At 43.4% G+C, this 23,450-nt stretch overlaps 2 protein-coding genes across 2 annotated transcripts in view; one reads left to right on the forward strand and one right to left on the reverse strand.

Annotated features, from left to right (window-relative positions):
- LOC145399057 (L-asparaginase-like) overlaps positions 1–23,450 on the reverse strand; it is a 484,302-nt gene that overhangs the window by 455,184 nt on the left and 5,668 nt on the right. Inside the window, 1 exon segment of the mRNA XM_080271799.1 lies at positions 8,550–8,667. Coding sequence (XP_080127925.1) covers positions 8,550–8,667 — 118 coding nt within the window.
- Positions 3,467–5,034, forward strand: LOC145398963 (N-acetylneuraminate (7)9-O-acetyltransferase-like). The gene has a single exon (XM_080271695.1). The coding sequence runs from the start codon at positions 3,467–3,469 to the stop codon at positions 4,718–4,720; it is 1,254 nt and encodes a 417-aa protein (XP_080127821.1). The 3' UTR covers positions 4,721–5,034.

The following is a 23,450-nucleotide window of genomic DNA, read 5'->3' on the forward strand; positions in this document are numbered from 1 at the left end:
CACCAATCCGTCCACTCATCCGACCTATTATAGCTAACAGTGATATGGTTGCAAAAGTATAAATAAAAACTACAGTCATTGGCTACCATGTTTCCACGATGTTGATAATTATTTCTAATTAGTTCTAATCTTTTACTTCAGGGTTGCCACTTAAGTAGCTGTAATGTTCCCGTACATATTTAAGTTCGACATAAACCGTTGCCTTTTAGGAGCCGTTTTGGTATTTCTATATGCATTCCCCCTCGATTTCCATAGATGACATACATACAGACAGACAAACATTCTCTTTTAAACAGATAGATAGATGAATGTAGAAAATCAGAAAGATAAATACAGAGATATATGAGTATGAAATCAATCGTTCTTTTGTACGCCTTCTGCTTGAAACATCACAATAAAAAGCCAACTGCCAGCACAATATAACCACGAGTATGTTTGGAGACACCTGACTATTATAGGCAAAGATATTTTTTTATGTACCACATAACATCACGACTAACAGAGAACAAAATACAAATCCTGCCTTCCGACCAATGTTGCCTAACATATCTACCCCCAAAAAATCGCACTCATGCAATGTGTGGCCAAGGTAAAAGTAAGTACAATTAGACCGAAATTTTACTCTGTGTCGACCAAGTGCATTCGTCGGCCGTGAACCTGCGTCGCACTTAAATAATCGTCAGAAGTGATACCCATCAAAGCAAACTAGCTTGTATTCTCTTGTGATCTAATTATGGAAATTATTCCTGCTGTCAGTTCATGCCACTTCAGGTCCTGTTGTACCATTCAGACCCAGTCGTCAGTTTCAGAAAATCTGGGTTGGCATACACCCATTCAGCCCACATCAAACTCGATTAGATCAATTCAAAATCATTCACGCTGTTCCAGGCCCTGTCGACCATTTTAGGTTCATTTAAATCGTCAGGTCCATTTAGATCTGCGCACATCCAATCAGGCCACTTCCGGTCCAATTAGATATTTTCAGGATTGGAATATACGTAAGATCTCTTCAGGACCATTCACATTCATGCACAATCTTAATTATTTCAGATCAAATCAACAATGTGCAGATCCACTCAGAGCACAAACCATTTAGTTCGTTCAAATCCAGCTGGATCAGGTTTTGTCCAGTAAAATCAGTTCAGTCCATAGAGAAGTGAAATAATACAAAGTCAAGTGGGATTCATTTAAGCCATTTTTGAGATATACAGTTCGAATCGCACGACATTACTCATCAGAATTACTTTTAGTTCTCTGAGTTCCCATCAAATTTGCTGGGTTTGATTCAAGACAAGCCTTTGAGTCCACGCGCAAAAAATCAGCCGTATCCAGACATCTGAGTCTGAGATATGATTTTTCAAAAAGGAGTGGGAGGGATGGGCTGGGATGTCACTGGGTGGTGAGGCAGGGCAGGGATAATACAGATAATACAGATCTATGTTCTAGGTTGGGTACGTATAGGCGTGATGATGGTTTATTTGAAAAATAAAAATCTCCAAAAAACAACCACATAATAGCAACACCAACAACATAAACAAGTGCCGCAGTCATATTACACCTAGCATTTTACGAGGTAGGTAACAAGTTAATATCTTTAGCCTACCTGGAGTAAAATGCAGCTGAATGAAAGAACTTTACTGATTCTGTGTTGAGGAAGTTGGTGAGCAACAAGGGTTATGAGGGACTGGAGCAAACGGAGATGTGTGCAAATGTGAGACAGACAATAGCGCATTGATTTCACAAGGGGGATGGTTTGGTTTGAAACACCGTAAGATGTCTGTTGACTGGCAGGTATGAGATGTTCTGTTGTGCAAGAGGAAACAGGACAGAAGAGAAGGTGGTAACGACAAATGTACAGTATTAGTGTACCTAGTATGGGATATACGAATATCTGTTGTAAAACATTGGAAGATGATAGGAAAGATTACTGAGGGGATAGTGAGCGACCAGTAAGGAAGACTTCAAAAAGGAGGGATTAGACTATAGATTTTAATATAATGCTTTGGGAGAAATGACAATAAAGTATGTAGAAATAGATCATCATCATCATCGTCATCATCATCATCATACTAACTTCTTTTTTCCTCACCCAAGGTTGAGGTGAGATAAGGTTCAGAAAGCAAGGAACCTGAATCCTGACTTTACCTTACAGGCCAAACAATCTGCACGCACGCACGCACACGCGCGCGCGCGCACACACACACACACACACACACACACACACACACACACACACACACACACACACACACACACACACACACACACTTTGTACCGTTGGTAATCAATCCATTGATTATCTGGTTCAAAAAAGCGATGCCAGACCCATCATGTCCTGCACCGTATACGAGTACGATTTACCTAAGTTACTGTAACCCCTGGCAGTCCCTCAGTGGCGTAGTTACTGTGGGGGTGTGGGGGGCAGGGGCCTGGGTCCCTCAGTCAGACCCTTACCCCCTCCCAACTTGAAACTTTGGTCTATTTAATGTGCTAACACTGTGTAGGGGTGACCTCCCCCGAATCAGAGCTTCGGCCCACCTTGCCTTCTCCATTTGTGTTAACCTGCTGCACCAAGGCACTCTTAGCCTTATCAGCTTCTGTACTTCACTTCTGTATCTCACTCAGTAGAAAAGGAACAGACATGTTTATTAGCAGATGACAAACAGGGGTAATGACAGGTAAACCTGTCAGACTATCAGGTATATTCGGTATAGGTGATAAACTGTTACCAATAATCACATTCGAGAGATCAAGGACTGGCGTTTACAATAATAGGCGAACTGTGGTATTGGTGAATGTTTTGATTTGGTGACAGTGTTAATTCCTTGGTGGGCCTGGTTCGGCAGTTCCATTAGCTCCCTGTGGTGGAAGGACTGCAGCTGAGTAGAGTGGCGGAGTGGCATGGAACAGATGATTACTTATGAATTTCCTTAAGGGTGCATGCAGGTCCATTAAAGGAATCTATCCCATGTAAAGCATATCCACATAAATTACCGTACATATTTATTCATTTTTTTCACAATCACATCACTTGAGTGTTGTTCCGTGACTGACAAATTAATAACCCCCAAACACATATTCGCTAATCCGTGCTGACCCAGATTATAAAACTCATGATTGGGATATTTCTAGCATTTTATTCCAGCTGACGCGATTTGATTTTATTCAACAGAGAATTACCCATACGAGTCTGATAAAGTTAATACTGTCACTACTGACCATCATATGACTGGAAAAACCTTTGTATTATTTAACAAACCAGTTAATTTTCATTCAGCTAAAAATGAGTACTAGGAGCCTTAGAGTATTCAGTCAGATATGGATCTGGATACACGTAACTATTTTATTTTCCGGATTAATGAATGTATCAACAGATGTTAACAGCATTGTATTTCGAGTCTTTTTCATCATATCAGGGTAAAGAAGGAAACCTTTATTTCTTTTTAGGCTCTGGTGTGTGGTAGTGATGGGCACAGCGGGCGTGATGATGGTGATGGTGGGACAGTGGAATGAGGCAGCGGTACAGAGATGGTACAGCAGGTTACACACTGGGACCCGCAGGGCAACAGCACCATATCAGCTTCCCAGTGACTGCCAGTGTCGCTCAACGTTCACAGTTGGAGCGTGCGGGATGGAGGGTGTGGCAAGACTGCGCCCAGTGGACGAGGCCTGGGCGAAAGCAGTCAAAGTACTTGGGGCTGCTCGTACCGACCAGGAGGTGGCCATGATGCCACAATTAGCAGCACTAGCCCGATATCTGCCCCATGTGTTCCATATAGGAATTGGTGCAGAAAACAAGAAAATGGAGTTTGATTCAGAGGCAACACGTGCAACTGCCGCCCTACCCTTTCTGCCCTGTCGTCTGCATGTGTACACACCTCCACAAGTGCTAGCTTGCACCACCAAACGTCATGCAACCACCTCCTCACCCCTGCACATTGCCTTCGTGGGAGACTCACTTGTGCGAAATACAATGGAGCAGATGATTCGAGGTACTCTGGGGTGGCTTGGATGGCGTGTATTAGGAAAACATAAGATCACTGACCCTGCCTTCACTTTCCTGGACACAAAGAGCCACACGAACGTGCCAGTGGTGGGCGAGGGTGTGGAGCTGCGCCTACACTGGTCGGCCTTCCTGGAGCGTCCACGTCACCCACAGGACGTATCCTTGCAGGGTGCCCGAGACCTTTTGGAGGCATGGGTGGAAGGGAGAGAAGACCCCTTGCCACACCTAGTCTACGTCACATCCGGTATGTGGGATGCAGCCTCGGAAGGTGGTGATGTCGCAGTGGCAGAGTTCGTGCACACACTACACGTTATGGCACCAGTGCTGATGGCACTGGCCCGCCACACACGGGTCCTATGGCACGTACATGGTCCCATCAAGCCCTGGGCAGCACCGGGTCGTATTCCAAACACAGCACTCGACATGATGAACCGCGCAGCTTGGGCAGCACTTGGAGATAGTGATGTGTGGGTGTGGGATTCTAAAACCGTGCTAATGTTGCGAGCGCACTCAGAGTGCCAGGCATTGTATCGCACCGGCCTGCTTGCTCTGGCACCTCGTGCCTGGGGCTGCACAGACTACCAACACGCAGGTCGTGATGTGGAGCAGGCTGCAACCAACATGATCTGGAATTTGGTGTGTAATACTGTCTTGGAAATGCCCTCCTCTCACTGCTGCACCAACAACCCCAGCAATCACCACACTTTACATTAACATATCATTATTAATCCAAACTGACATCCGCCTCGCTGTTGATGCCACCAACACATTACCCTGGCCAACATAAACCCTTGCACTAATCACCATCAGTTTCTACGCAGGTCATCACACCGTGCCACCACACTCAGCTTTGAAAAAAAAAATCCATCAATCAATCAATCAACGTTGTATTTTGTCTTTTGTGTAACTCAAGAAGGAAAGCATCGGAAATAAAATATCTACTTCCAACATTAATGGATACTATCATCACTTTCCCATGACACGAAAAAGAAAATAAAGTGAGTCATAAAACATTTCCATTCATTAAACTTTTCAAGCCTTCGAGATTTTCTTCTCCAGCCCACAGTATAAAGCAGTGGTTCTTAACCCGGGAAGCGCAAGGACTTGCAGGAAAAATAGTGTTGCATGAACAAAGTGTGTGTGCGTGTGTGGACGTACGGGCGTGTGTGTGCGTGCGGGGTTGTGCGGGCGTGTACTGCATGTGTGTGTGTGTGTGTGTGTGTGTGTGTGTGTGTGTGTGTGTGTGTGTGTGTGTGTGTGTGTGTGTGTGTGTGTGTGTGTGTGTGTGTGTGTATCGCACACTGATTTATATTCCACTGATTTATATTCAGTATTCATATTCTATCTGTTCCATCCCTCAAAGCACATTTTTCTTTGAACCCGTGGATTTTTTTTTTTTTTTATGTCTGCCATCTGCTCACCTTGCTTTTCCTGCTCTCCCTCTGCTCTGGTTGTCTCGAGAGAAAAATAAAGAACACAAAAAGTCTTATATTGCAAGATGGACCGTACCCCGTAAGTATAAGCGTCTATCAACCTTCCCCGCCTCATATCTCCCATGAAGGCGGAGTGTGGACTGCAGGAGAAGAGATAATTCAGCCTGGATTCACCTGGGTTAACGTCCACTTGAACGTGCGGGAACAATAACAATAATTCGGAATTACTTTTTTGAGTCTGATGATGGCAGGAAGCGGGAGGAGGGGGGGGGACCAAGGTTAAGGGGAGCGCGACTGAAATAGGTTGAGAACCTCTGGTGCAAAGCTTCCATCCAAAATAAGATGCTGAATAACACTTGAGGTACAGCCACTCCGGTGGCTGTCATCACTACTTAATAATCATACAACAGCGCTAATATTTGCTTTAATGGAGACAGCATATAACTTCTGTCTACAGTATGTGATGGGGGGACCGTACCATCCACTTATCTGATGTAGTGCTATCTTCATATGGCAAGCCAAATGGTTTCTTGCAGCCTAAGACGCCCTCTTACTACGTTTGGTGGCAATCATATACGAAATGAACGGCTGGTGGTATACTATATATTACAGTGTGCCAGCAGGATGTAGCCCATAAGGATTTACGTCTGTACAGGCTGGTTGGGGTTTACTGCTAACAGTGCTACTAAGGGATGAGTGACTAGTCACTTCACCTTAAATGTCTGGACTAAGTGGCCTAGCCCCGGGCCCATACGCTCTTAATGGAACAATAGAGGATTGAATGATAGATTGATATATGTTAGTCTGTTATAACGTCCAGTGCTCAGAAAAAAAAAAAAAGCAGATCACTTTCAGAACAGAACAGAACTTAACGGTGCATATCTTACTTTGGACACTGACAGCACCAGTCGGTGAAAGTGTTGTAACAGTTAAATGCATACTGTATACTGACTACGAAAGTGTAACTGAGGGGGACAGTTGGAAGAAAGAGGTAAACGAAGAACGAAATGAGGGGACAAGGTGTGGGGTAAGTGAAGGAGGGTGATGTGTCGAGGGAAGAGGGATATTTATGAGAAATGAAGACTTCAAGACACCAGAAAACTGCTACACATGATGAAGTGGGAGTATTCTGGGAAAAGCATGTCGCCACTGGGTGGAAAGGAACTGCATGCTTGTTCTGTCGGCGTTAAGCAACAGATCTATCTATCTATCTATTGCCAGACGCCTCAATCCCGTTTGGGGTGGCCACAAACTAATCGCCTCCAAGTCGCCCTGTCCCCCTCCATTTCACTGCCCTACTCCCAACTCACCCCCCCCCCTCCTCTCTCATATACCTCTCCACCCCATCCCTCCATCTCATCCTCGGCCTCTCCCTCCCTCTTCCCCCTCCACCTCACTCACATACACTCTCTTCGTCAGTCTTTCACCCTCCATCCTCTCCACATGGCCAAACCACCTCAGTGTGTTCCTCATAACACTTCCTATCACATCCACATCCACACCACAACGCTCCTTTATATCCTCAATCGTCAGCTTGTCTCTCCATGTGACTCTACAGGCTCCTCTTAAATAACTCATTTCCACTGCTCTCACTCTTGACTTGTGTCCTTCCAACAACGTCCAAGCTTCACTTCCATACGTTAGAGTTGGTATCACAATACTGTCACGTAGCAACTTTTTCACTTCCATGCTCACTTCCCTGTTTTTCATCACTGCTTTCAAAGAACCAGCAACCTTTCTTCCCTGCTGTACCCTTTCAAGCACTTCACCCTCCAAACCTCCATCCTTACTCATCACACTACCCAAGTACTTAAACGTAGTCACATTTTCCAATTCCTCACCAACCAACCTCGCTGTACATTCCACTGACTTCACCTCTCTCAAAGACCATCACTTTACTCTTCCCTACATTCACCTTTAGATTCCGTTTCTTACACACTCTCCCAAACTCATCCACCAAGCCTTGCAGCTCCCCTTCGTCTTCACTCAACAACAGAGTATCATCTGCAAACAACAGTACAGGGAGTTTCCAAACACTATCCTCTCTCTCACCAGGGCCACTCCAACATCCACTACCCTACCTTGTACCTCTTTTATTACCCCATCCATGTACAGATTGAACAACCATGGCGACATGGCAACAGATACTGGTAGAAATAATATACAGGACGCGTTGGAGGGAAGTTTATGTGCAGAAGTGTCAAACTAGTGGCCCGCACGCCACATGTGGCCCTCAAAGAGGAAATGAACGGTCTGTAATGACTTAAGAAAAAATTAGAAATAAACGGAAAATCCCATAAAATTTGTCGTATGATCAAATGAACAAATATTACAGCACTGTTAGGGAATATTTAATGATTATCTGACTAATGAAAGTACCATCTGAATAATTTGTTGGTGAACAATTTAGTATGTCACGAAGCTTTTAAATATTATCAATAATTTGAAGCAGAAGCCAATGGCACTGCAAGGGTTAGAAGGCGTAGTGAACTTCTCCGAACGTTTGAATAGGCTGCGGCTTTGCCGTATTATATATTATACGGTATTATTTTCATTCAACAAAATTCCAATATCATATTGCAAATTTAAAACATACCGGCACTTTAAAATAATGCATAGTACAGTGTGCAAATATAGCTCACTAATCAGATGGAATTTCCTATTTTCATTAATTCGGACGAAATGCAAAACGTAAACACGCTGGTGTAGGTTTTCGGTATTATCCTATTGTTTTTACATTTATTTGAGGCCAATGGTTATTGTAGATTATAGTGAATGGGAATAAAAGTTGTCAGAGTAGTCACCACCTGAAATTGATAATATGGTATGTAGATTTCAAAAAATTACATGCACTAAAACTGTTAGGTAAACTTAGCTCTCAGACGACCAACAGGACGGAAGTGTGGCCCTTGGGAAGAACTAAGTTTGACACCACTGGCTAATGGTGTCCTTTGAGAGTGTTGTACAGTCAAACATGAAACAATGTACAGCAATCACTGATTTCCAAGATGATGAATAATTCATTTTTTTCAATAATGATTTGGATACTTCTCTCTCTCTCTCTCTCTCTCTCTATGTATGTCAGTTTTATCGCTGTGGTTGTCACTTACTTCCCCTCTCGTTCCTAACCATGCCAATCGTGCCTCCCGTATACAACACCAGCACGCGGCTTAGGTTCAGCGCCGCCTCCACCAGCGACTCGATAGACGCACGCCGACCGTACAGCACCTGCAAGGGGGGAGACGAGTTCATCATCATCATCATCATCATCATCATCATTCCCACTTTTTCTCCCCACCTAGAAAAGGAGAGCAGCAGGGTCCAGAAAACAATAAAAGAGAAAGGACAATACAGGAAGAACTATCAGCAACATGCCCAGCGAAATGGACACTTAAAAGCCTCTGAAATCCTAGATCCATTTCACAGGCCCTACCATCTGCATATTTTTTTTTTCTTTACGTAGTTAGCCAAAAGAAATAAAGCAACAAAACAACACAGTAGCAACACTTAAAATGCTGCGACCTAACCATACAACTACTCTCTCACGATTTACTCTTGACAATACTGTATATTTTTAACCAAGTTTCATCTCTTCCTAAGAACCACCCTATTAAAAACGAAAAACAGTCCAAACAGATGCATGCCTGTCTACTGCACAAGGGTCATAAAGTCAGAAAACCATTATGGAAAACCACACTATGGGCAAACCACAATGAGAGTAGGGGATGAAGGGAAGTGAGACTGGTGGTGAGGGGAGGTGGGAGTGGAATGATGGGGAAGGGGAAGGGATGAAGGGTGAGTGTAGAGGTGGGGGGAAGGGTGGGAGTGAGCGGTGGTGTAATAGTACAAAAGTGGGATAAAGGAGAGGCATGAGAGTGGGAGCGGGGAGGAGAAGAGAGATGAGAGTAGGCAATGGGAGAGGGGTGTAAGGTAGGCGGTGATGAGCGGTTAGCGGCGCGCGCACACACACACACACACACACACACACACACACACACACACACACACACACACACAAGATAAATCCCCCGAGCTAGGATCAGTGGACCATATAACACTGCAGGGCAAGGAGAGATCCTTGACGAGACCGCTAAATCTCTCACCAGAAATACGCTAGCCTGGTGCGAGCTTGAACTCCCAGCCTTACGGTCATGAAGCGCGACCGCTACTACTGACATTTCTGGCGGAAGCCCAAGAGAGAGAGAGAGAGAGAGAGAGAGAGAATGGGGTAGCAAAGGAGGAAAACATACAAAATATAGAAAACGGAGAGATTACGTAAGAGTCAAGGTAGAGGGGTGAGAGGGGGAGGGGGAGAGATGAGAGAGATGAAAGTGAGGGAGGGGAGGGGAGGGGAGGGGAATGGTTGAGAGGGCGGAGGGGAAGAAGTAAGGAAGGAGAACAGGAAGTGAGAAAGGGGAGGGGAGGGGAATGGGTGAGAGGGGAGGGAAAGAGGTGTGGGAGGAGAAAGGAAGAGTGAAGGAGAGGAGGAGGAATGTGTGAGAGGAGAGGGAAAGGGGTGAGAGAAGGTAAAAGCAGGAGTGGGGTGTGGTTAGGAAGGGAAGGGAGGGGAGGGGAGGGGTGATAGGGTGAGGGAGGGGGATGAGAAGGCGTGAAGAAGGATAGGAGGTGAGGTGATGTGAGGTAAGGTAGAAGGAAATGCGTGAGGGAGGAGAAAGGAAAGGGGAAGGGGAAGAGTGAGGTGAGGTAAGGGAAGGAGAGGAGGAGGAAAAGGGAGGAGAGGGAAGGAGGGGTGGTAACGTAGGTTGAGAAAGTAGAGGGATTGGGTGATGTGACTGAGAGGTGTGGAGATAGGGAGGCGTTGGGTGATGTGATGTGATAGAGGAGGAGGGAAGAACAGGGGTGTGGTAAGCTGAGGTGTGGGAGGGAGGGGTGGAGTGAAGCATGGGAAGGGTGAACTGGGGAAGGCAAAAAGGAATGGTGAGAAAGATGCCAGAACCCGCTCTACCACCGTGCCTCCGCCTTACATACGTGTTGTGGTGGTGTAGGGTGAGAAAGCGAGAAGTGATCACGAGGTGCAGCGTATGTTTTACCGCATACACATTCATCACAGACTGATCTATGAGGTTATTCAAGGGGCTGGGGTCTAGTATGTGTCATGTGCTCTGTTATGAAAAGTGACTAATAGTCAAGTCTACAGTAGTCTTTAGTGTTCTTTCGCACACTAAAGTGGGATTTTTTTTTTTTGCCTCATTACTAACCCTCATCATCACTTGTCGCACACTTCACCAAATGATGTACAGTACGTAAACCTAAACACAATGATCCTTTAACTGTAGCTTCCCATTTACAGAAATTCTGTCAGAGTCTGTAACACTTACTAATCCTCCGCAGTTAAGCCTTACTCGATGAGTGTATTATATCAATTATAGTACTACTCATCATTAAATAACTTCTCCGTTCCACTGTGTTATTCTTAAAACACTCGGGAACATCATCAAACACTTAAATAGCAACTCCACTTTTCCACTCTACAGTACACTTATATCACTACAGGTAATTAATACGCTACATTCCTGGTAAGAGGCCGACTCTTCTCAATTCTCTTTACACACATATACAGCTTACCAGCGAAACACTTCCCATTACTCATGTAGTTACATTTCTACACTATTGGTTTCCAAGGCAGCCGGACCCATGCTTAACCTTTAACTGACTACTTTACGAACCACCTGTCTGTACTTTTCCACCTGTTTCTGTGTACTGTATATGCTTTAATGACATGCTCTGTCCTTGGGCTTACCCAGAGTGAATAACCTCTGCCTCTTGGCTAACTACCCTATTCCCACATCAATAAGCGCTGACCACACTTCTTGGCTCTTTTCTTACATGACAACAACCTTATAACCACAGCACAGGCTCTCCTCTTATTTGCTATGATTTTTTCAACCCCCCCCAAAAAAAAAAAAAAAAAAAATCTTCAGGGCCAGATTACTCTATACGGCCACTACGCCATGGGCCCTCCAAGACAGTGAGGGGCCCACAAATAATACTGGCTCTTTTTCTCATACAGTTGTTCACAAACAAAACTACAAAACTGGTCATTTATTATTAGTTAGCATAGAGCGGCCCACAGCCAATATCAACCTTTTATCTCATACATTTGTTCACAAACATTAAAAAAATGGTCATTTATTACTAGTCAGCAACTCCATCAGTTAGTGCATCTGAGGCTTGGGGGCCAAGGGTTGCTAAGACAATCTGGCAACAACAGCTACAGAACCATACACGTGGGTGGATGTGTCGTCGCATTATTGTTTATTTTCGGTAGCCATACGGCACAGGTCAGTGGATATGTTTTCAAAGTTTATATAAGAAATATTTTGCACCACTTTTCAAGCTTCTACTGACTAGTGATTAACCTTTTAAAGTTATTCTATAGATTTATAAAATATCTAATTATGTCAGAATATAAAGAACCGAGAGTCTCCACATGGAGACTCTCGGTCGGAATGTTGTTCGTGAACATCATCATGATCGGGGGGTCCTATCCGTCCTATGCTGATGTTCGTGAACATCATGAACCATCAGAAATTGAGGGTCCTTTGTAAGATGCAAAGCAACAAAGGTGCAGGCAGTGTTCCAAGACTACAGCCACTTACAATGCATCAAATGTAAAACAGACACCACGATGAATTAGTGGTCTCTTCTCTGACAGGGATAGGTTAGGTTTGGTTAGGCTAAGTCACTAGTAATTTCAATGACTGGAGTAACTGTGGCATGATGCTCAAATCCCGTGAAAACAGTGCAGAACATAGGTTGTCTGTTCGTTCCTTGTTATCACGATCCAAAGGAAAAGGATGCCTCGATGATAAGCTTCAAAACCAGCGGAAAGAAGAAAAATACTGGGAAGCAGTACCCCGTCAGGTCACTAAAGTCATAAAGTTCTCTGCTCAACGTGGATTATCATTTCGTGGAGATGACGAAGTGTTTGGATCATCTCACACTGGTAATTATATGAGAATTTTGGAACTGGTAGCAAAACTTTTACCCTTTATTGCAGAACATATTTCTTGTTATGGAAACAAGGGACGTGGCACAGCAAGTTATCTTTCGTCAACAAAATACGATGAACTTATTGAACAAATGGGAAAAGAAATGTTGTCCGCCACATGCGATGAAATTGATGCTGCTCAGTACTTTTCCATATGTGTCCATTCAACACCTGATGTCAGCCACATAAATCAGTTGACTTTTATTGTATGATGTCAATAATATAGCGGAGATCCTGTTGAGAGATTCTTGAAATTTCTTCCCATTCTCAGCCATAAAGGTGAAAATCTTCAGCATGTTTCCTGTAAGCCAAGAAACCATTTACAATGCTGGGTGGTAACCATATAACCAAACCATACGTGCTCCCTACGTGTCAACAAGTGGGTTGGTGGAGTTTTTTTTCTTTATGTCTCCGACTCGGGCAAAGGCTTTAGGGCCTATATCTCGGGGGCAGTAGCCTATCCCAAGGCCCAGTAGTTCTCCTACACCTCCACATGTCACCACTTCGGCGCTAACACCCACCGTCCATACTGAATACATGCTAGGGCTGTCTCATACAGGACTGGTGTATTGGTATTAGCGGGGGTACTTTTACGACATGTCAGCGGGTCATCTGGTAGATCAGGAAAGTCTGCTTTTATGAAATTCAAATCCTTAAACTGTTCCCTGCCCCAGCCGGGATTCGAACCTGGGTCCATCAGGACTGCAGGCCGCCTCTCTACCCCTCCCCGTAAAACAAATAACTCAAAGTCAAATGGCCACCCCTTACGGGATTATGGAGTCTGGCAATAGATAGATAGATAGACATGTTGAAAACTCTTGATGAATTGATGCTTTCCCCAGACAGTTGCAGAGGTCAAAGTTATGATAACACTGCAAATATGTCAAGGAAATATACTGGTCTTCAAGCAAGAATCAAAGAGGTAAATCCATTGGCAAATTACATTCCATGCGCAGCACATTCTTTAAATCTAGCTGGTGTTCCCAGTGTCAAGTGCTGCCTGGATGTGGTCAATTTCTTCGTGCTTGTGCAGGAATTATACGCATTTTCAGGTGGATCAACAAATCGCTGGATTTACTAATGAAGGGATTGGCATCTAATGAGAATAATAGAATTTTGACAAAAAAACACTGTCATCCACACGCTGGAACTGTCATCTGAATCTGTGAAAGCCCTGCACATCAATTACTCCAACATCTACACAATTATGAACGAAATCGCAGACAATGAAGCTGAAAAAGGAGGTGCTTGACATTCTGCATCAATCTGCAGAGAAAATGAGCCTTCTTGAAAATGCATTCGTGTATGTTCTTTGAATCAAAATCCTACAGCGTTTTCATAAAGCTAGCACTCTTCTCCAAACCACAACCATTGACATCACCAGTGAAGGTGCATTGTTTTCCTCACTTGAAGTTTTGTTAATGAACTACATGATCATTTGATGGACTGGAGAATGAGGCAAAGAATCTCATGGAAGATGTTCAACAAGAATATAAATAAATATCCAAAATAGAAGAAGACGTCAAGCTGATGAGTCTGCTGAACCAGATGCAGATCTTCAAAGTGCACAAAAATTCTGCATAGTTTTTTTTTTCTTTATTGACAAATTACTTGTAAGTTTATTTCAATATCGACATGCTTATCACCAAATATCTGATGAATTTGCAATCATCAAGCTGTTGATGGAAATTGATGCTTCACAGCTTAAAATTGATGTGACCACCTTGCTGAAAAAATACAGTACATCACTGACTTTGACCAAGACTGTGAGGATGAATCTGTAAGTTTCTCAGAATTTGTGGCCCATTTGAAGTTGGATCATGATGCTCAGGTCCTGAAATACTCGAGGAAGAATCCACTTGTGGAGTCAACATTTGCCAAGTCAACATTTGCCAATGTTTCAACTGCTCTAAGAGAATTCTGCACAATGCCTGTCAGTTTGTGAAGGTGAACGTTCATTTTCCAAACTGTCTCTGCTCAAAAACCGATTCCGTTCAACGATCAGAAACGAATAAATGCTTTAGCTGTGATGTCATCTGAAAATGATGTCACCTCCTCAATGACACTTGAAACCATTTTTGAACGGTTTTCTTATAATAAGTCCAGAAAAATGTATTCATTGTAAACATCTGTACATATCATTGCGTTTAAGTTTCAAAATAATCTTACTGGCCAGAATTTAGTTGCAGTCAGTTATGTGCCTTTTCTTCTCTTCTTGAAAAAAAAAAAAATAATAATAAATAATTTTGTTATTGTAGGCCCCCAAATTATGGGTGGCATAGGGTCCATTTGTGAGCTTAATTTGGCCTGCTCTTTTCCCAGCGTAAGGCTGGAAATTTCCTAAACAAGGTGTCCCATGAAACGTGTGCCAAACGTCAGGGGGTTATTCTTGGGATAATTTTGAGTAAGCAACGTTGGGTCTGGTTAGTACTTGGATGGGTGACCGCCTGGGAGCACCAGATGCTGTTGGCATCTCTACGTGTCAAGTGGGGTTGGTGGAGGATTGGTGCCCCTCCCTGTAAAACAGTTAACTCTAAGCCCTTGGCCACCCCGTCTGGAATTCATGGCGTCTGGCGATGAATGAATGAAGACATGCTGTACCAACATTATCAACCCTTACCGAGCTATAATTACTGATGATATAGGCGACGATGGTGTCCCTTATAATTCACCAATGATTCGTCAGTATTTATACCTCTGTAGCACCTGAGAAATGGATCCAGTATGATTTTGCACGTCAGTTAAATTAACCCAAGAATAGTCTCCTTAAGTCTGGCACACGTTTCACGGGGCATCTTGTGTGTGTAAACTATCGGAAGGATCTCAGCATGATCTACACGGCCATCTGGATTCCAACGACCTTTTCCCACAAAACAGAGTTATTGTTTGAGTCGTACAATACTTGTAGAAGCACCAAACTCTCGTAGCTTTTCCCTGTTAACAAATTTATTAGGTCTCTACACCAAAGCGTGGAGAGTTACTGTATAATTTTCATCAGGTTCTTTCTTCCAAACAGTTTTCAACTTGACATCATTCCTTCATTTCTTCACCAATCTGCTTCAAACTTGGTACAATTGTTCCTTGGATCAATAGCTATTTTTTTCCTCCCTCTCTCTCTCTCTCTCTCTCTCTCTCTCTCTCTCTCTCTCTCTCTCTCTTTCTCTATTGAAGCCTTCGAATGGGATTTATGGGGTCAAACGTCAGATCATATTAAAAAAACGCAAATTTTGAAATCGCACGTCTTTGTATACTCATTAATCACCAAAACAATTTGCACAGAAGTATGTCAGTGTACTGCATTTGAGTGAAGACCATTTAGCATTAACTTGGTAATGTTGGCAATCTATTAGGCTAGCCCTTCACTTCTTTTAACAGTCTGCATATTTTCCACCTCATCATTTTTTACTTCCATTCTTATATTTTCATGATTTTTTTTTTCTTTTTTTTTTTTCTCTTTTTTTTTGTCGGTTCACCGACTTCACAGCCACTTTCATCAGCAAACCATTATCTGAAGTGTGGCAGTTTGATGTGCATGACTGGGCTCCACTGCGTAACTGTAAGAGAAGTGGTTTATTGTCAGAGGTAACAGTTCTCTCAGTATGTTTCTGCCCCACCTCCAGGCAATGTGGCAGTCCTCAAAGCTCTACGCAGTTTTCACAACTCTTCTCAGCGTATTTCTTAAACATTCGATATTTTCCTTTTCACCGCAGGCACCGCAAAGAGGAGAAAGGAAGATATGGAGAGGGAATGGCAAGGAATGAATAGATGAGGAGGAAAGTGTGGGTGATAAATGATAGGAATGTACGGAACAAATAGGAAAAGATGGATACGGTGTTGTGAAATGTGGATGAAGAGTAAAGCCAGACAGAAAAAGGATGGACACAAAGCAGTGATGAAAACCATGTGACTCTGTGTGTGTGTGTGTGTGTGTGTAGAGAGAGAGAAAGAGAGAGAGACAGAGAGAGGTGGATAGTCATTTTCTTCCTGGAACCTCTTGACCCAGTTACCACATTGGAATGCCACGTGATAACCTTTGAAACACACACACACACACACACACACACACACACACACACACACACACACACCATGAAACAACAGTCAACTCCTTCAATACGATGACGAATTTTTCACTGTTTTCCTTTGCTACCTTCACGAATATATTCAGTTTGGGGCAGAGCTCATGTGAAGGGACTAATGAAGGATATATCTGACCTCTCCTGCTCAAATGTCCTTCTGACGAGATTACGTCTGAAGACAGCAATAATAAAATCTCACAAGAAGGACCACTCAGAGTGCAACGCTCGCGCTCACCAGTTGGCCTAAGGGCCGAACATTAGACATGACACTGTAACCTTTACCATCGACCAACTGCCCTCAAAATCCATTCCTAAAAGTTATGCCTCAACTGGTTAAAAAATGGTTTTGTTGACCTTCTGACTTATTCTAAAAGACAATAGGTCACCTCCTTGGTCCTTCCCAACAGTTCCACCATGACCCCACCACCTGAGTCACCCACCATGCCCCACCACCTGAGTCACCCACCATGCCCCCACCACCTGAGTCACCCACCATGCCCCCACCACCTGTCACCCACCATGCCCCCACCACCTGAGTCACCCACCATGCCCCCACCACCTGAGCCACCCACCATGCCCCCACCACCTGAGTCACCCACCATGCCCCCACCACCTGAGACACCCATCATGTCCCCATCTACTGAGTCACTCACCATGCCCCCACCCACTGAGTCATCCACCATGTCCCCACCCACTGAGTTAGTGAGTCACTCACCATGCCCCCACCTACCAAGTCACTCACCATGCCCCCACCCACTAAGTCATTCACCATGCTCCCACCCACTGAGTCATCCACCATGCTCCCACCCACTGAGTCACTCACCATGTCCCCACCCACTGAGTCACTCACCATGTCCCCACCCACTGAGTCATCCATCATGCCCCCACCCACTGAGTCACCCACCATGCCCCCACCACCTGAGTCACCCAACATGCCCCACCACCTGAGTCACCCACCATGCCCCCACCATCTGAATCACCCACCATGCCCCCACCACCTGAGTCACCCACCATGCCCCCACCACCTGAGTCACCCACCATGCCCCCACCACCTGAGTCACCCACCATGCCCCCACCCACTGAGTCACCCATCATGTCCCCACCTACTGAGTCACTCACCATGCCCCCACCCACTGAGTCATCCACCATGTCCCCACCCACTGAGTTAGTGAGTCACTCACCATGCCCCCACCTACTAAGTCACTCACCATGCCCCCACCCACTGAGTCATCCACCATATCCCCACCCACTGAGTCACTCACCATGTCCCCACCCACTGAGTCATCCACCATGCTCCCACCCACTGAGTCACTCACCATGCCCCCACCCACTGTCACTCACCATGCCCCCACCCACTAAGTCATCCACCATGCTCCCACCCACTGAGTCACTCACCATGTCCCCACCCACTGAGTCATCCACCATGCCCCCACCCACTGAGTCATCCACCATGCCCCCACCCACTGAGTCATCCACCATGCCCCCACCCACTGAGTCATCCACCATGCCCCCACCCACTGAGTCACTCACCATGCCCCCACCCACTGAGTCACTCACCATGTCCCCACCCACTGAGTCATCCACCATGCTCCCACCCACTGAGTCACTCACCATGCCCCCACCCACTGAGTCATCCACCATGCCCCCACCCACTGAGTCACTCACCATGTCCCCACCCACTGAGTCATCCACCATGCTCCCACCCACTGAGTCACTCACCATGCCCCCACCCACTGAGTCATCCACCATGCTCCCACCCACTGAGTCACTCACCATGTCCCCACCCACTGAGTCATCCACCATGCCCCCAGCCACTGAGTCATCCACCATGCCCCCACCCACTGAGTCATCCACCATGCCCCCACCCACTGAGTCATCCACCATGCCCCCACCCACTGAGTCATCCACCATGCCCCCACCCACTGAGTCACTCACCATGCCCCCACGCACTGAGTCATCCACCACGCTCTCCCTCTACCACGCTAGTCCTTCCTCCTCCCTGCCTGCCTTACTGGCTAGTTTATGACCAGCCGGCCAGCCTGGGGTCATGGGGAAACACACAATTGGCTTAATTGTTAATACAATTAACTGCATGTGTGGAGAGGGTCTCAATGGGTACAGTACCGTATATGCTGTACTTGTCGCCAAATTCTGACATTACAGTGCATGGCACTTTAAGCGCTCCCCATTCAACTAACATTATTCTTGGACTGACAGCACCCTTATCCTTATTATCTGGACTCCGTTTCCTATATTAAAACTGGTAGAGGGATCCAGAGAAGGGTTTCAGTATCTATCAGCTAAGACTTAGAGAAGGAATCGCCAGGCCCATTACCCACTCCTTATACCGTATGTGCTGCGATGGTTTCTGCACCAAACACCGTGGGATGTGGCGTCATTGCACATTCCTAAGCCAAAAAAAGAAAGGGGGGGGGGTTTCAGGCCCCTCGTCTTCTAGGACACACTTTCTCGACTTAGCAGAGCCAAGGGTAAAATGAAGAGAAAATGTTAGTAACGCTAAACTTAGGAGAGAGAGAGAGAGAGAGAGAGAGAGAGAGAGAGAGAGAGAGGTGCACTCAGAGCTCAATACCCGCACCCATCAACTTCTCTAAGGTCAAAATTGACTCTGCCCATTGGCCTTGACTTTCAACAAATTGCTCTTAAAATCGGATTACTTATTTCCTAACCCCTAATCATTCCACAATCTTTGGTACAAATATGATCAACACTATCTGAGCTGACTTCCCCCAGTGACCTCAACCTTCAGCCTTGGCCTTTGACTGATTGTCCTCAAAATTGAGATACATCCTTGCTTTAACCTGAACCCTTCCACAAAGTTTTGTCTACATGAGTTAAAAACTCTTTACTTTGACCTTGCCGTGAGACCTTGATCTTCGGCTTACTGATGTAAAAACATTCGTCAAGCTCTTGCACAATCACCTACTTATCCTCAAAGTGTTATCTAATCAGGTCTATACAATTTTATCTATTTCGTTCACACACAGGCATCTGTGTCAAGTTTTGACCTTGCCCTGTGATCTTGAACTTTGATTAATAGTTCTCATAACTGGATCCCTTCGTTCATGTTTGATCCTTAACACTTCCACCAACTTTGCTTCAAATCAGACCAAAACTTGGCTTTTGATCTCTGACTTTTTTCAAAACTGCATTCTTTTGATCTTGCCTTATCCTCAACCCTCCCACAAAGTTTAGTTTAATTCTGATAAAACTGTTTCGTTGACCTTACCCAGTGGCCTTGACTACTGAGAGTGGCCAGGGAGTAAAGATATTGTTCTACAAACATTATGTTTACTCCCTGGCTGACTCTCAACCCTTCCGCCAAGTTTGGTTATAACAGGATAAAAACTGTTAAGGTAATTTTGTTGACATCCACACACGTGAGTCGAAATATTTTACCTCGCCTTGTGACCTTGACCTTTTGTTGATTCTTCCCAAAATTCTATTACTTCATTCTTATCGTACCTTCAGCCTTTCCCCCAAGTTTGGTCAGAATTGAATAAAAACTGTTTAAGTTCATTTTTGTTAGAGCAGCGTTTGACCTAACCCTTTTGACCTTGATTTTTGGCCAACTGTTCGAGAGTTATAGGATTCTTTACTGGTGGACCCTCAATTCTTCCATCAAGGTTGGGTAAAATCTAATATAAAATGATCTAGTTATTTTACACACACACACACACACACACACACACACACACATCATCGTCGGAGGTAGACGTCTGTACCGGCGCTCCATACCAACTCAACACGGCCAGAGGCATTACCTAAATAAGTATCTTTGAATGAGTCAAGCTCTGTACCAGGTTAGACTAAATGATTTTTCATTATTAAAAGGAAAAGAAATAATAAGTTTAAATAAGACTGGTTCAAACAACAAAGAACCACGATGCGTTGAGTCACCTGGGTTTGTTTATACTACAGCAAGACGGGGAAAGCGTGCATGCTTTGTAAGTACACACTCTGTTCATTTAGTATTACAAAATGGATACATACTTCAGTAAAACAAATTTGGAAAAGAAAAGGGATAAAAGTAAAAAGCAAAATGATGCTTTCTACCAAGAACTGGTTGAAGTGGAGACTCACAACAGACTGGTTGAACGTGTACACAAACTAGAAATGGCATTCAAAAATGAAATGGATGAAATAAAGAAGCAAATGCACTTGCAAAAGGAAGAAATGGAAAAACTGGGAAGGGAGGCCAATAAGAAAGACACAACCATCAGTGAACTAACAGTGGAATTGAATACCCTTAGGAAGAAAGTGAGTGAAATGGGAAGAACAGTAGTTAATCACGAGAGTGTTATGGAAGAGTTAAAAAATGACACAGAGACAATTAGACAAGCAAGCAGTCTTATGGACCAGAGCAGCGATATTGAGGAGAAGATAACACAGGTGAATGAAGCTGTGCAAAGCTACAAAAATGATGTAGAAACCACGTATGCTGAAATGGTGAAAGTAAAGAAAGACTTAGAAACAAGGGTGGAGGAAAAAAACATTAAAAAGGAAGTGAAAAGAATAATCCAAAACAATCCAAAGTTAGTCAGAGATTCAGTAGAAATAAATAAATCAATAGTAATCACTGGTATAGAAGAGGAAGAAATTAAAAACAAGATCACTAGAGACAAAAAGGAGATGGCAAATGTAATGAGCTTACTGAAAGAAGTATCAGAGGAAATCTGTAGTAAAGACATAGAGGAACACAAAAGGTTAGGGAAATACGAGAAAAGCAAGACAAGACCTCTAAAGGTGACTTTCCAGAGTGTAAACACTGTGGAAGAGATACTAAAAAATGCAAAGAATGTTATGGAAAAAGAGGAGTTCAAAAATGTATGGATAAAAAGATGTCTAACACAAAAGGAACTGGAATTACTGAAAGAGAAAAGGGAGGAAGCAAAAACAAAAAATGAGGGAAGATCAGAAGAGGAGAAGAAGAAATTTTTTTACAAAGTAATAGGATTGCAGGTACGAAAGTGGTACACAAACAGGATGGAAGAAAAAGGAGGAAGTTAGTAGAACCATGTCATGACAAGTATATAAACAAGATGATAAAGTTGATGTACTCAAATGTGGATGGAATGGTATCTAATTTACTAGAGATGAATGATTATGTCAGAGAAAATGAACCACAAATAATATGCCTAACTGAAACAAAATTAACACCAAGGATATCCAATGACATACTAAACTTAGAGGAATACAATATATGGAGAAGAGACAGAAATTTAAAAAAAGGAGGAATTATAATATTAACTAAGAAAAATCTAAAAGTCAAGGAAATAAACCTAGATATACCATCACAAGTAGAACTGATTGCAGTAGAGATCGACACATCTGAAGGTAAAGTAATTGTAGCCATTTTGTATATGCCACCCAGATCAAACACATGGGAAAGAGACGAATATGAGGACCTGGCAGAGAGTACAATTCAGAGTATAAGATCCTTGCTACATAAAATGGAAGAGAAATCGGAAAGAATTATACTAACTGGGGCTTTCAATACAAATATAAATTGGAATACTCTAGATATAAATAGCCAAGAAGGCTGTTGGGACCAAAAGCTCCTGGATCTCGTACAAGAGTTTTTCTTAACGCAACATGTGAGGGAAACCACTAGAAAAAGAGGACTTGATGTACCTTCAGTGCTAGATCTAATATTTACTAGGCAAGAAAATGACATTGACAGTTTAATATATCGCCCTCCACTCGGCAAAAGCGATCATGCAGTACTAAATTATAACTTCAGGATAGCATATGACATAGTAAACAGCAATGACAGTTACAAAAAGAGACTAAACTATAAAAAGGGAAATTATCAAGACCTAAAGAAGTATTTCTTAGAAGTTGATTGGGAAAATGAGCTTAGAGGACAAGATTTAAATGCTGTATATAAAAAATTGTGAATTTTATGAAATAGGAGTCCAGAAGTACATCCCACAGCACAAAGAAGCAGATAAGAAAATACAGAAATGGTTCAATACAGAATGTAAAAAATCTAAAGAAAGAAGAGATTTGTTGTGGAATAGATACAGAAGACACAATAGTGAAAGGGCGTATAATAATTACGAACAGGCAAGAAACGACTATACAAGAATAAGGAGGGAAGCCCAAAAACAGTTTGAGGAGGATATCATAAATAAAAGTAGTGATCAACCAAAGCTGTTTTACGGCTATATCAGAAGCAAAACCAAAGTAAAAGATATAATACAATCCATCACGGACGAGGGAATCACTTATACACAAGAGAAAGATATTTGTGAAGCACTAAATAAGAATTTCCAATTAGTTTTTACAAAAGAAAAAAATTTTGAGAGGGAATATGTGGAACACGCATGTCCACACATACTACCAGATATACAAATAGCAGAAAAAGTAATACAAGAGGAGTTAAGTAGATTAGACAGAGGAAAAGCAAGTGGTCCTGATGAAATTTCATGTTGGGTGTTACGAGAATGTGCAAAGGAGTTAAGTAAACCATTATTTTTAATTTTCAAGAAATCCTTGAGTCAAGGGAAACTACCTGATATTTGGATAAAAGCAAATATAGTCCCCTTATTCAAGAAAGGAAATAGACGAAATCCTCTCAACTACCGACCAGTATCACTGACCAGTGTTGTAAGCAAGGTATTAGAAAAACTTATAAGAAAAGCTTGGGTAAATCATCTAGAGGAACACAGTATGATAACAGAAAGACAGTTTGGTTTCAGAAAAGGAAAATCATGTGTTACTAATCTGTTGAGCTACTATGACAGAGTAACAAACACAATACAGGAAAGGGAAGGATGGGTGGACAGTATCTATTTAGATTTCAAGAAAGCTTTTGAAACAGTACCACACCAAAGACTTTTATGGAAGCTGTACCATCAAGGAGGAATTCGAGGCAAACTGTTATGTTGGATGCAAGA

This window comes from Coenobita brevimanus, chromosome 47 (assembly GCF_032717465.1).
Source record: "Coenobita brevimanus isolate Jiangsu-jjx chromosome 47, ASM3271746v2, whole genome shotgun sequence".
Lineage (NCBI taxonomy): Eukaryota > Metazoa > Arthropoda > Malacostraca > Decapoda > Coenobitidae > Coenobita > Coenobita brevimanus.